Source organism: Vicia villosa, linkage group LG1 (assembly GCF_029867415.1).
Source record: "Vicia villosa cultivar HV-30 ecotype Madison, WI linkage group LG1, Vvil1.0, whole genome shotgun sequence".
NCBI classification, from domain to species: Eukaryota; Viridiplantae; Streptophyta; class Magnoliopsida; order Fabales; family Fabaceae; genus Vicia; species Vicia villosa.
Genome location: NC_081180.1, coordinates 147,576,830 through 147,589,924, shown reverse-complemented (window position 1 = coordinate 147,589,924; position 13,095 = coordinate 147,576,830). Strand labels below are relative to the sequence as shown.

General features: G+C 35.7%; 2 protein-coding genes across 2 annotated transcripts; both read left to right on the top strand.

Moving 5' to 3' along the window:
- Positions 1-887: 887 nt before the first annotated feature.
- On the top strand, positions 888-6,208 carry LOC131644446 (probable galacturonosyltransferase 6). Its single transcript, XM_058914949.1, has 7 exons — positions 888-1,203; positions 1,289-1,323; positions 2,307-2,481; positions 2,584-2,941; positions 3,589-3,943; positions 4,546-5,061; positions 5,161-6,208. Exons 1-7 carry the CDS (start codon positions 1,122-1,124, stop codon positions 5,440-5,442), a joined length of 1,803 nt encoding a protein of 600 aa, XP_058770932.1. The 5' UTR covers positions 888-1,121; the 3' UTR covers positions 5,443-6,208.
- A 240-nt stretch (positions 6,209-6,448) lies between these two features.
- Positions 6,449-7,213, top strand: LOC131644447 (photosystem II reaction center W protein, chloroplastic-like). Its single transcript, XM_058914950.1, has 2 exons — positions 6,449-6,648; positions 6,763-7,213. The coding sequence occupies exons 1-2, from the start codon at positions 6,552-6,554 to the stop codon at positions 7,077-7,079; spliced, it is 414 nt and encodes a 137-aa protein (XP_058770933.1). The 5' UTR covers positions 6,449-6,551; the 3' UTR covers positions 7,080-7,213.
- Positions 7,214-13,095: the final 5,882 nt, after the last annotated feature.

Here is a 13,095-nt window from a genome sequence, read left to right as displayed (position 1 = left end):
TGTGTCGCCGCCAGCTGCGCCGCCGCCCGCTCGCGTTTAGCCGACGCAGTCTGGGTCTCCCTACCCTGTCTGATGCGTGCTGGTTGGTTGCCTGACATGTTCCTGTAAACAATCGAAATCGATTAATATGCGAGACAAATGAAAAAACAAAAAAAAAAAGCACTTCTGATACAGTTCGGAAGTTCATTTCCGAAAACTAGGATGGAGGTGTTTTCGGAAATGAACTTCCGAAACACCCCTGCGCAGAACTTCTCTGCAACCTCCAATGGCAGACCCCAAAAACCTAAACCAAAACTATTTTTATGCCTACTAAACATCCTAATATCTGTACTAACCTATCTTAATGTGATTTTTTCAGTTTCTAAACACCCTAATAGAGTTTATTCAAATGGATCTAAAACTTGAAAAAACAATGATAAACTTACCAATTAGTGTTTGATGATGAGTTTGGAAGAAGAGTTTGGCTACTTCACACTTGCTTTTGCAGAATTTTTGCAGAGAGTTTGAGTTTGGAAGAAGATTAGGGTAAATGATTAGGGGGAGGGGGCTGTTTTGCTTAATCTGCAAAACGCGCAGTATTTCGGAAATGAACTTCCGAAATGTCATTTTCGGAAATGAACTTCCGAAATAAGACAATTTTTTTAAAAAAAATGCGCTTTCGGAGATGCATCTCCGAAAACACCTTTTTCTTGCATTTCGGAAATGCATTTCCGAAATTAGGGGTAGTTTGAGTTTTTCACCAGAGGTGACCAAGAAGACATGGGGGTTGATAAAGAAATTTTCAAAAGAAATTCTCTTCTAATTTTAAGATTTATGATTTTTCGGGTTTCGCGAGGGCCCATATGAGCTACAAATGAAGAAGAAGTTGCAATCACTCGCGTGACGCGCCTCAGTAGCACGTGCAGTTGTCACACCATATACCTTGAACGCGAAAGATAAGACAGAAGACAAAAATACTCTGGTCTTCGCTTTTTCTTCCTCTTCCAAATCCATATACACTCTTGTGCTACGAAGAACAAGCAAAGAACAAGTTCAAGATCATTCAGATCAAAGCACTGAATCTAGTTTGGGATCTGAATCTTCGAAATGCACTTGCTTCCCACACTTCCATTATCAACCTCATGAAGCAAATTCGTCAACGCCAAAGGATCATTATTCTCTCTCTCCTCTCTCTTTCCGTTGTTGCTCCTCTCATTTTCCTCGGTATTACTTCGTGTAATTCCGCTATTTCCGTTACTTGTTTTGACTTTAATTTTTTTCTGTTTTTTCATAACTGTTGTTGTTTCAGGGAGAAGAGAGTTCCTTCAAGATTTGTATCGCGCTGTAAGAATTCTTTAACTATCTATTTTTTTTGTTTATTGAAATGCGATTCTTTAACTGTTGTTAAACTAGTGTGTTATAGTGTCGGTGAGTTTTCAGGTCAATGGAATTTATTGTGCTTTATCTGGTTTTAATTCTTGTATAATCTAAATATTTGGGAATTATTCATCTTTACTCTTTGTAGCACCGACTCCTCAGAAAAAGTGTCTCCGTGTCAGTGAGTGCCAGAGTCTGAAATCCACACAACACTTGTGATTAATTTAATTTATTCTTTTTTTTTTTTTTGTATTGGTGTCGATCGTATGAGTGCCTTGTTTCTGGTGTCAGCGCTTCATTTACTACAAGGGATTTTATTCTGAGTAGTCATTTGGATTAATATTGGTTAAACTTCTCTCAACAATCACTTGTAGTTGAAATAATCTTGCAATGACAATGAAGCTTTGAATGTAATCATATATGACATGATTTGAACAGCATCTGCATTTACTCTGATTGGGATCTATAGAGACATAAACACCTATGAGATTGTTAGGGAGAGCTTATGAAAAAAACTTATTAACATGTCCATAAGCTCTTTTTAGCTTATTTCCATAAGTTTTTTATGATAGTTTCAGTGTTACCAAATAATGGCCGCTATGGCGGATATACATGGCGGTTTTTGGGCTCACCGCAATGGTAAATATCTGCCAATAATCCGCTATAACGGCACTGCAAATCGGCTGGTATGGCAGGATTTTGGCTCTCCGCCATGGACCGCCATCTGCCATTGACAACACTGGATAGATAAAAACAGCTTATAGTTTTTATGAAGATAATTCTACTATATTTTATCTTTTGTTATAGAAGTAGCTTTATACATAAGTAGTTTATACAAACATTAAGAATTTTTATCCAAACATGGCTTAATAATGGATTTTTTTAAACGTAATCCGAATTCATTATCCCCAACTGTGGAAATTGAATTTGTTTAATTGTTTTTATTGCAGACATACAATACAGATAGTTTGAAGTTAAATGTTGTAGAACAGGGAGGTGCTGAAGAATTTAAAGAGCAAAATCTAGTTGGTTACAAAGAAAAAGATGTTGTTTCAACAATTGGTTACGATTCAAAAAGGAATAATGATGCTGAGGAGTCTAGAATTGCAGCATTGGAAAAAAATGGTTGGTATATGTAGCCATGTAGGTTTATGTTGAACTGTTAATCTTTTGAGCTTTTCATAATATCCCTAACTGCAAAGGACTGAAATTTGCATCTTTATCAAGTTTCAGGATTCAGACATGATGAAAGACAAGATGAGGATGCTCGAAAAAAAGATTCATCCTCCACAGATGAAGATATAAATGTACATGATGTTCCGTATAGAATGTCAAAGGAGAATATTAAAGTGACAAATAGGCCATCAGGTCGAAAAGAAGACCGTCGTCATATTTTAAACCCTCCCTCTCAGGAAGTGAAAAATCAGAAGCTTCAAGAGATTAAGGATCAAATTTTAATGGCTAAAGTATACTTGAAGTTTGCACCGTCTAGCAGCAACTCACACTTGAAGGAGCTGGAGCTGCAAATGAGAGAGATGGAACGAAAAGTAGAAGGAGTCACCCGGGATTTAGATTTGTCAAGGAGGTAAAGTTTCTCATGTAATTCCATGCTTGCATTTAGTTCAGAAAAGTGTATTTAACAAACACAACCTTGAAATTCAAACGAAAACTACTATGCTTGTGACACCTTTTTTCACTTGGTCTGTCAAATTCTAGTTTTCTCAGTTGAACCCTTGTATTATTAGATAGTAATTAGCTTGTAACTGATTTCATTAATCAGTTTTGATAGTTCTCATATCTAGCTAAGTTAGTTAACAGTACAATATTATTCAAATACTAAGTTAGTTGAAGATAGGTATTATAAATTTCCTCTTTTTACCTTTTCTCCTTCTCCTTATGTAATCACAATGATTTTACATCAATAACAGGTCTACATTCTCTCCATAAAATGGTTCGTTTTAAGAGTCTCACATCTACTTATTAGAAAGTTAAAATGAACACAAGTTAGAAAATGAAAACACAATATTTTCATATGGTAAACGGGGACTTAAGGATCAAACATCTTTTTTTCTTCTCAAGTTCAAATTATAATGAGTGAGAAACTAATGAGTAGCGTGGCTAATCTTCCAGACCCAGTGAAACAATATCGATGTATATTCATGTAGAAATTTGATTTGACTTGAATCCTGAAAATGACTATTTTTCAATATGAAAACAATCGAAGTTTCACAGTGTTTTGCAGGCAATGAGACACATGGAAGCCTCGCTATCTATTGTTAGCCGTTCTTTCTCAGACTGCTCTATGGTTTCTAAGCTTCAAGCAATGAAGCGCAAAACTGAAGAGCAAGTTCGTTTTCAGAGAAGCCAAGCAACATATCTTCTTCATCTTGCTGTAAGGACTGCCCAGAAAAACTTTCACTGTCTCTCTATGAGGCTGACTACTGAATATTTTTCCCTGAGACCTGAGGAGAGAGAGCTTCCAAATGAAAATAAGATTCATCTTCCAGATCTTTATCATTATGCTGTCTTCTCCGACAATGTTCTGGCATGTGCAGTTGTTGTTAACTCTACTGTCTCTACTGCTAAGGTAAATAACTGTTCTTTATATTGATTTAACTTCCGCCAACTAGGGTGGGAGCTTTGTAGCACTAGATTGCTTGTTGTTAACTCTACTGTCTCTACTGCTAAGGTAATAACTGTTTTTTATATTGATTTAACTTCCGCCAACTAGGGTGGGAGCTTTGTAGCACTAGATTGCTCCTATTTCACATTGCCATTCGTTTCTTTTACTTTTCAGCAAATGCATTAGTTTAACTCCTAATCCAACTGCTGAAAAAGAGAAAAGGAAAAAACAAGAAATGGCAATAGGTTTAGTTATCAAGTTATTTCAATGTAGAGGAGCTTAAACTTAGTCCCTTGGTGGTTATTTGGACTGTTGATGTTTGTCAAATCTCTTCCATTCTTTATTGACCAAAATTGCTTGTTTTTCTTCACTATGTTCTTCTCATTTGAGCTGGGGCTTGTACAAGTAATAGTAGGCCTTCCCATCAATAGTATACTCAGTGTTATTGTTTGTTGTCTTTCCTCGTTTTTCACTATTCCTAAACCTATATCTATTTTTGACTCGATGTTAATTATTAAGTTCAAATATAATGGCAAGAAAGCTTGATAGTGACTTTTTAAGTGCAGGAACCAGAGAAACTTGTTTTCCATATAGTGACCGATTCACTCAACTTGCCAGCAATCTCAATGTGGTTCTTTTTAAACCCTCCTGGCAAAGCCACAGTCCATGTACAGAGCACAGAAAACTTTGAATGGTTGTCCAAATACAATACATTCGGTATAAATAATAACAGCGATCCAAGATACACTTCTGAATTGATCTACTTGCTTTTCTACCTGCCAGACATTTTCCCTGCCCTAAATAAGATTGTGATCTTTGATCATGATGTGGTGGTTCAACAAGATCTCAGTGGACTATGGAATACCGATATGAAGGGAAATGTTATTGGAGCTGTTGGAACTTGTCAGGAAGGAAAAACCCCATTTCATAGGATTGATGCGTTCGTAAACTTCTCAGATCCACTAATCGGAGAGAGTTTTGATGCCAATTCTTGCACATGGGCGTTTGGGATGAATTTGTTTGATTTGCAACAATGGAGGAGACATAATTTAACAGCTGTTTATCACAAATATTCGCAAATGGTACGGTTAAATAAGGTTTTTTTTTTTACTTTTAGTACTTTGAGCAGCCGTTATAATGCATTGATAATCTAAGGTATTTGTCGGGGTGAATGTTTGCAGGGTTCTGAGAAGCCATTATGGAATCTGAACAATGCACGCCTTCCTTTAGGTTGGCTCACCTTCTATAACAAGACGGAGGTGTTGGACAGACGATGGCACATTCTTGGCCTCGGTCATAACTCGGGAGTCGATCGAAATGAGATTGAGCAGGCTGCCGTTATACACTATGATGGTATTAGGAAGCCATGGTTAGATATTGCAATGGGCAGATATAAAAGTTATTGGACCAAATATTTGAATTTTGACCACCCTTTTCTGCAACAGTGCAATCTTCAGGCGTAGTTCAAAAAATTCCTTCTTGACCTGGCTACAATTGTTGACAAGTCTGGTCGCACATTAATCATGATTCACTTTATTCTTTTTGCAATTCTTGTTGTATAGCTCTCAACGCTTCCCAAAAATGTTGTCTAATTTTTAGTTACAATCAATGAGGGGTGTGTTAGTGGTGGACACTGATGCTGCTGGTTCTTGTAAGTCTTAGACTCAACATAATTGCTTGCTCAACATTACATAGTGGAATGGAAAGACCATTGTCTAATATTTCTAATACCCAGACTCAGTTGAACTAGTGAGATTTTTGGGTCATAGTTCAACAACTTTAAAGTGCATTAACTAAAACGAAACCATGATTGAACCATAGCAGTGTTATCAAATAGCGGTGTCATGGCCGTTATGGCGGATATACATAATGGTTTTCTGAGCTCGCTGCAATGGTAAATATCGGCCGATATTACAGGGTTTTTTGCTACAATCCGCTACAACGGCACTGCAAAGTGGATGATATGGTGGGATTTTGGCTTTTCGCCATAGACTGCCATCGACAACACTGAACTATAGACAGTGTCAATTAACAATTCAACCATTTAAATTGTTTGGTCAGCAGGTTTATAAACTTTGCTTTTAAGTTTGAATTTGAATCTTAGGCTTTGTTTGAATGAGGGGTTAATGATCAAATCTTACTAGATGGAATATCCACATAAAAACTGTAAATTTTTCTCAACCGCAGGCAGAGGATATTTGGTTTTTATAAATAAATAAAAAAATACTAAATTTAAACTCAAACTTCACTTTTTTTAATATAATCTAAAAACTCTCTATCATCTATTAATCTAATTATGTGGAGGAATGAAGAAACTTAGGCTTATTATTACGTGAGGAAATATTGGCCATCAAATGGATTACATGACACGTGGAAAAATTTCATTGGATCGATACAGATAAGAAATCCAACCATGAGCATCCAGTCTATCCTTGTTTTGTGGTACATGGTCTACCTTTGCACACATATTATTATTAATTTTCACAAACTTCACCTAAACTTCCAAGTAACTTGTTCATACTCATTCACTTCACTCCATAATCATCCAAACTTCCACAAACAAAACATAAAAATGGCAACCATCTCAGCTACCACCGCAACCGCCTCAATCTCCCGTGCATGTCTTGCACAGAAGAGACCTCTTGCAGTCTCATCCTCACCTGTTCTTGGTATATTGTTGTTCACAATTTCTTGTCTGTTTGTCTGCTATTTCTGTATAATCTTTATTATATACGTTTTGAATTATTTTAGTTGATGAATAAACTTTCAAATATTTTATATAGGATTGCCAACAATGGCTAAGGTTGGAAGAGTTAAGTGTTCAATGGAAGGAAAACCTTCATCCGTGAATGAAAGCAGCTCAAAGATGGGAATGACAGCATCTTTGTTATCAGCTGCATGTGCTGCAGCCATGTCAAGCCCAGCAGCCATGGCATTAGTGGATGAAAGAATGAGCACTGAAGGAACCGGTCTTCCCTTTGGACTCAGCAACAACCTTCTTGGTTGGATCCTTTTTGGTGTGTTTGGTCTTATTTGGGCTCTCTATTTTATTTATGCTTCCGGTCTTGATGAGGATGAAGAGTCTGGTTTGTCCCTTTAAGTTTGCTTGAAATGATCAATCATGGATTGTAGAAAAGTACTCCAGTTATTTTCTGTGATGATATATTGATATGTATCTAAGTAATGACTTTTGTTGTTGATTATTAATTACTACCTTTTCTTTCCTTTAACTAACTCTTAATCTTCATTACTTGTAGTTGTTTAGGTTTTGTTTGATTAGTTCCACTAACACACATGCACATAATATGCTTAGTGCATACTTGGTATTCATGTTTGTTAGAATTACGAACTCGCATGATTCTTGTGAATCTGATTTTTATTCGGTGAATCTAAAAAGTAAATTTTCTCTTATAAATTGAAAGTATCTTTAGATGTTTAGGAGTCTTTTGGATTGTAACATCAAACTCACCATTGTTGTTATATTCACCATCAAATTCACCAATTATAACATCTAATTTACCATTGTCACCTCTATTGTGATTAAAGTGAATTGATGTCATGACTTTATATTATCATATATGTATGTAAGTGGAGTTACATGTGAGGTGCTTATGTGCTGTAAGCCCTTTATTAAATTTGGTAATGGCTGTAACTATGATTATGTGACTTTATGTTGTCAATAATACTATGTGCCATTGGTTTCTCAAATTGGGACAATGAAAATTAATGTGTTGTGATCTCCAATGTCCATTTCTTCTAAATATGGCTTACATGGTGAAGGAACCTAAACCTTTGTTTTCCTCAAAATTTGTTGAGTTTGTGGCTAATCATGCATATAAGCTCAAAATAACATGTAGGCAAAACACTGAGAGCATACGTCATAATGCATTTTTAAAACTATGGGTTAGTGACAATGAAAAAGTTGGAAGAAAATTGAAAAGCAAAAATAATTGTGATTGGATTAGTGACAATGAAAAAGTTGAAAGAAAATTGTTAAAGAACAACATGGCTGACTATCAGATAAAAAAGCAAGCTAAGAAGGTTTGGTATATGAAACACAAACATAACAAGAAATTATGACGAAGCACCAGAAGAATGAGGTTTTACGAACAAATCAATATGTTAACCAAGAGTGTCAATAGAGGTAAGATGAAGTTCACCACAGAGAAAATGTTGACGAATGAAGTAACAATCAATTTCAATTTGTTTTATTCGCTCAAAGAAAACATCTTGTGGACAATTTGAATGACATTGCATTTGTCACAATAAAGATCTGTCAGGGAAGATTGATATGTCTCTAAATCAACAAGAAGCCATAATATCTCAAAAGTCGTATTAGCAAGAGCGCGATATTCAACTTCAGTGCTAGAGCGGGCTATCAAAGTTTGTTTTTTGCTACGCTATCTTCAAGAAAAATACAAGAACATGTGGTGGATCGACGGTCATTAGGACCACCAGCCCAATCGGCGTCAGAGTAGGCTCTATCTCTAAGAATCAATGAGGATACAGTTGAGTAGTGTAGACCATAAAACATAATGCCCTTAATGTATCGAATAATATGGAGGACAATAGCATAATGAGTGGTACGTGGAGAGGTCGTGAATTGACTAACAAAATGAACAACATATTATATATCTGGTCTAGTAAGTGTGAGGTAAATCAAGCTAGCTATGAGTTTCTGATAAAGAGAGGCATCATCGAGCAAATACCATCTTAAGGAGTAAATCAAACATTGGGTTCTATAGGAACATTTTCAATTTTATAATCTTTGAGGTTTGGTCGAGAGACAAAATCAGAAGCATACCTAGCTTGTGAGATAAAAAAGCCATCACTATAAGATAAGACCTCAAGTCAAGTAACTTAATGGTCCAAGATCCTTCATCTCAAAATGCTCACACAAGAACATCTCAAGGTCTTCAATTTCAACAAATAGATCGCAAGTGATAATCATGCCATCAACATAAAGAAGCAAGACAATGATACCATTGTTTGTTTTTGAGTAAAAAGAATAGAATCATGATAACTAGAATAGAAATCCAACTCAGTGATAGTATTGTGACATTTAGCAAACCAAGCTCGAGGTGCTTGCCTAAGACTATAGAGAGCATTACAAAGACGACATTTTAGTTTCCTAACAGGTATATCCTGGAAGAGGACGCATATAAACATCTTTTTCTAACTCACTATTGAGAAAGTTATTTTTGAAATCCATTTGTGTAAGTATCCATTTTCAAGTGGTTGTAATGGTATGAAGAGTTCAAACAGAGGTGCATGTGCAACAAGAGCAGATGTTTCTTCATAATCAATACCATGCTCTTGGGTGAACCATTTTGCCAATAGACGAGCTTTGGATCACTCAATAGATCCATCAGAAAGAATTTTTATTTTATATAACCACTTGCATCCTACAAGAGGCTTATCAGAAAAAGGTTTAACAAGGTCCTATATGTGGCTTCTCTCCAATACATGTAATTCCTCCTTCATATCTTGCTACTAATGTGGATATGTAGAGACTTCCTTATAGAATTATGGTTCATGAAGGTGAATCATAGTCGGGAAAAACGGTAATCACGAAGATCGGTAGAAATATTTCTCATCCTCGGAGGAAGCTCAATGGTGAGAGGTGCAAGAGCAACAACCGAAACATCATCATCTGAAGTAGATGGAACATCGAAAAGGGTTAAAAGCTCACTAGAAGAACCTGCATATGTCCCATAACCTATATATGTGTCACTAGAAAAGTAATTCATATTAGGGTTAGTAAAGAGATGAGCGAAAGTGGACGAGATTGAAGTAAATTTTAACAAGGAGAAGAACATTACGTGTTCCCAAAATATAACATAGAGAGAGATGCAAATGTGTTGATATGCTGGCTCCCAACATCTATAACTCTTGTCTTTAGTCGCATAAAGAAAAAAACATAGATGGGCACGAGGTTCAAATTTAGTATATTCAAGAGGATAAATGAGGATAAAATAAGCACAATCAAATACCTTAAGTGACTTGTAATATGGTGTAGTGAGATAAAGATGCTTAAAATGGGAGACATTACCGAGGACATAAGAAGGGATACAATTGATGATATGGACAACAATAAGAGTGTCCTCACCCAAAGTGTGTTTTGGACGAAAGGCTTGAAATTATGTTCTCCCTCTGGAAATATGTCAAACACAATGTGCCAGACAAAGTGTATGACAACATTAATGCAGTAACAATTAAAATGTAGATAAAGAAAATATGGCACAAGCTTATGAATTGGTAACTCAGTTCGGTGCAATATCACCTAAGTTTGGAAGGTGTTAACCCAAGAAAGGAAATCCACTCTTCATAGTAAAAATAAAAATTGGCCTTAGAAGAACTCTTCTAGTTCATTGCTTTTTCCCTAATACTACCCATGAATTTATGTTTATGACTCCTTCTAAATATGAGACCCCTCTCACTTTCTCTCAACAATATCCTTAGTGTTGGACAAAAAAAAATACTATGAATGATGAAACTATTACAACTAAAAAAACTCTATTCCTTTGTGTATGAATGATTCAAATGAATAAAGTTTCAGAAATTAAACACACGAAAACATAAAGACTCAACAACTGAAATATGCCTAGACATCTCTCTCAAGGTCCAAGTCTTCTGTATGGAGAAAATCTCATTAAATAGCGAAGCATCTAGCTGCATGTAGCATTGGGGTTTTGGAATTCTTGTGGCTTAAGAAACAACAAAAATTGCCACTTGAAAAATCCGATTTAATTTAATTTGCAATCTATCATAAATTAAAGGCAAAATACCTTTTTTGGTCCCTTATGTTAACCTCGAGGTTCATTTTGGTCCCTTAACTTCAAAAAGTATCATATTGGTCCCTTAACTCTTCAAAAGGTGTAATTTTAGTCCTTTTTGTCACATTAGCGACTAATTTTTGAGTTTTTCCGTCACTAATGTGATAAAAAAAAAGACTAAAATGACACCTTTTGAAGAGTTAAGGGACCAATATGACACTTTTTAAAGTTAAGGGACCAAAATGAACTCCGAGGTTAACATAAGGGACCAAAAAGAGTATTTTGCCTAAATTAAAGGTTTAAATAAGTTTTTGGTCCCTCTAAATATTCCAGAATTCTTTTTTTAGTCCCTCTAAAATTTTCCTTCAAGAAATCGTCCCTTCAAAATTTATTGTCTAAAAAATTGATCCCTAACGTCAAATGCCACTAACGACTGCTTATGTGGCAAGACGGGTGGATTAAATATTTGATTTTTTATTGAGTTAGATTACATTAAATTATGTGGCATTTCTCATCTTGATAAAAAGCCTTAAGTGTTTCAAAACCCCCAATTCACGTTCTTGTGGTCCCCGTGTTCCCTCTCCCCAAAACACTCTTCGTGAAGTTGTGTTCTTGTGGTCCCAACATTGATGAAGCTTGAGTTGCTTGATGCGGTCCCAAGAACGAAAAGGTAAGCCCCATTTCCTAATGTTTATTCCTTTCCAATATTGATAGTGAAAAACGATAGATGCTTGTCTTGTTGTGTTGACTGCAAAAATCGAGGGTTTTTGTTTTGACTCTGATGGTAATGTCTGATTTACCCTTATTTTTTTCTTGAAATATGTAGGATATGGGAATATTTAAGGTTTTATTTTATACCAAAGGCTCTTTTGTAAAGGATGCAGGGTTAACATATGAAGGAGAATATTTATGTTATAAGTGGGCAAGACTCTGATTATTGGTCATACTTTGAAGCCTATGACTTAATAAAGGAGATGAATTCTTTGTTTAAAATAAAAAATGTGAAGATGTGGTGGAAGGATGAATATGGATGTCTTGAAAATGATCTTAAACCCTTTGTAAATGATGATGATGATGATGATGATGATGATACAACAAAGTTAGCTCTGTGATCTGAGAAGACTAAGTGTGATGTGAAGATATATATAGAGGCATGATTATCAAGCGGTGAGAAACCTTATATGGAGAGGTTAACAGAAAAAGAAAAAGGCCATGTTAGTGTTGAGTAAAATGAAGAGGTTGAGGACAGTGAATCATTATAAGAATCTTTGAATGGTATACACTTTGAATATAGTGAAGAGGAGAGAATTCACAATTTTGATGAAGTTATAGATGAATGGTTAAACAATGGAGTGGATAATGATGTTGGTACAAGTCATATGTATAAGGTTGCTAGTACAAGTCAAGTGGATAATGGGGCTGACACATGTCAAGGGGAAAATGGTGCTGACACAGGTCAATGGATTCATAAAGGGTTTTGACTATTGCTGAGATGGAAAGGGAACACGTAATTGATGATGATTACATGAATGATGAGCTTGATAGTGGAACTGATGATGATAGTGTTGATGATAGGCCTCTAGTGATCAGATTTAATGAAGATGAAAAACATAGAAAAGAATTCTTATTCAATGTGGGAATGGAATTGTCATCTCTGAAGCAATTTAAGAAGGTTGTACTTGAACACAATATGTTGAATGGTAGGGAGGAATGATGGGAAAAGGTGTAGGGATGTTTGTAAGGACAAACAACAATGTGACTACACAGTCCTATGCAATAGAGTTTTGAGAACAATATCATTTAGAATCAAAACTCTATATCATAAGCACAAATGTGAAAGAAAGTTCTTCAACTAGAATGCTAATGTTGATTGGGTCTCTAGAATTATCATTGACAAGTTAAAGAACAATTTAGGTATGAAATTTAATGAAGTTGTAGCTGATGTAAGACTTAGGTTTGCTACAAAAATCACTGGGTGTAGGGCTTTTAAAGCAAGGCAGCTAGCTAGAAAGGTTGTTGAAGAAGACTCAGCCAAGCAATACAATATGCTTTGGTCATATGGAGCTTAATTGAGGAGGACATCAAAAGGAAACACATTTAAGTTGAACATTTCTGGTACATCCCCAAGATTTGAAAGGTGTACATGTGCTTTGATGGTACTAAGAAAGCATTGCAGGTTGGATGCAAACAATTCATAGGGTTAGATGGATGTTACCTAAAAAACAAATATGGTGGAATCTTGTTAATTTCTGTCAGCAGGGATGCCAATGACCAGTATCTTCCACTTGCCTTTGGGGTTGTGGAGAATGAAACTAGGGAGTCTTGGAGTTGGTTTGTTAG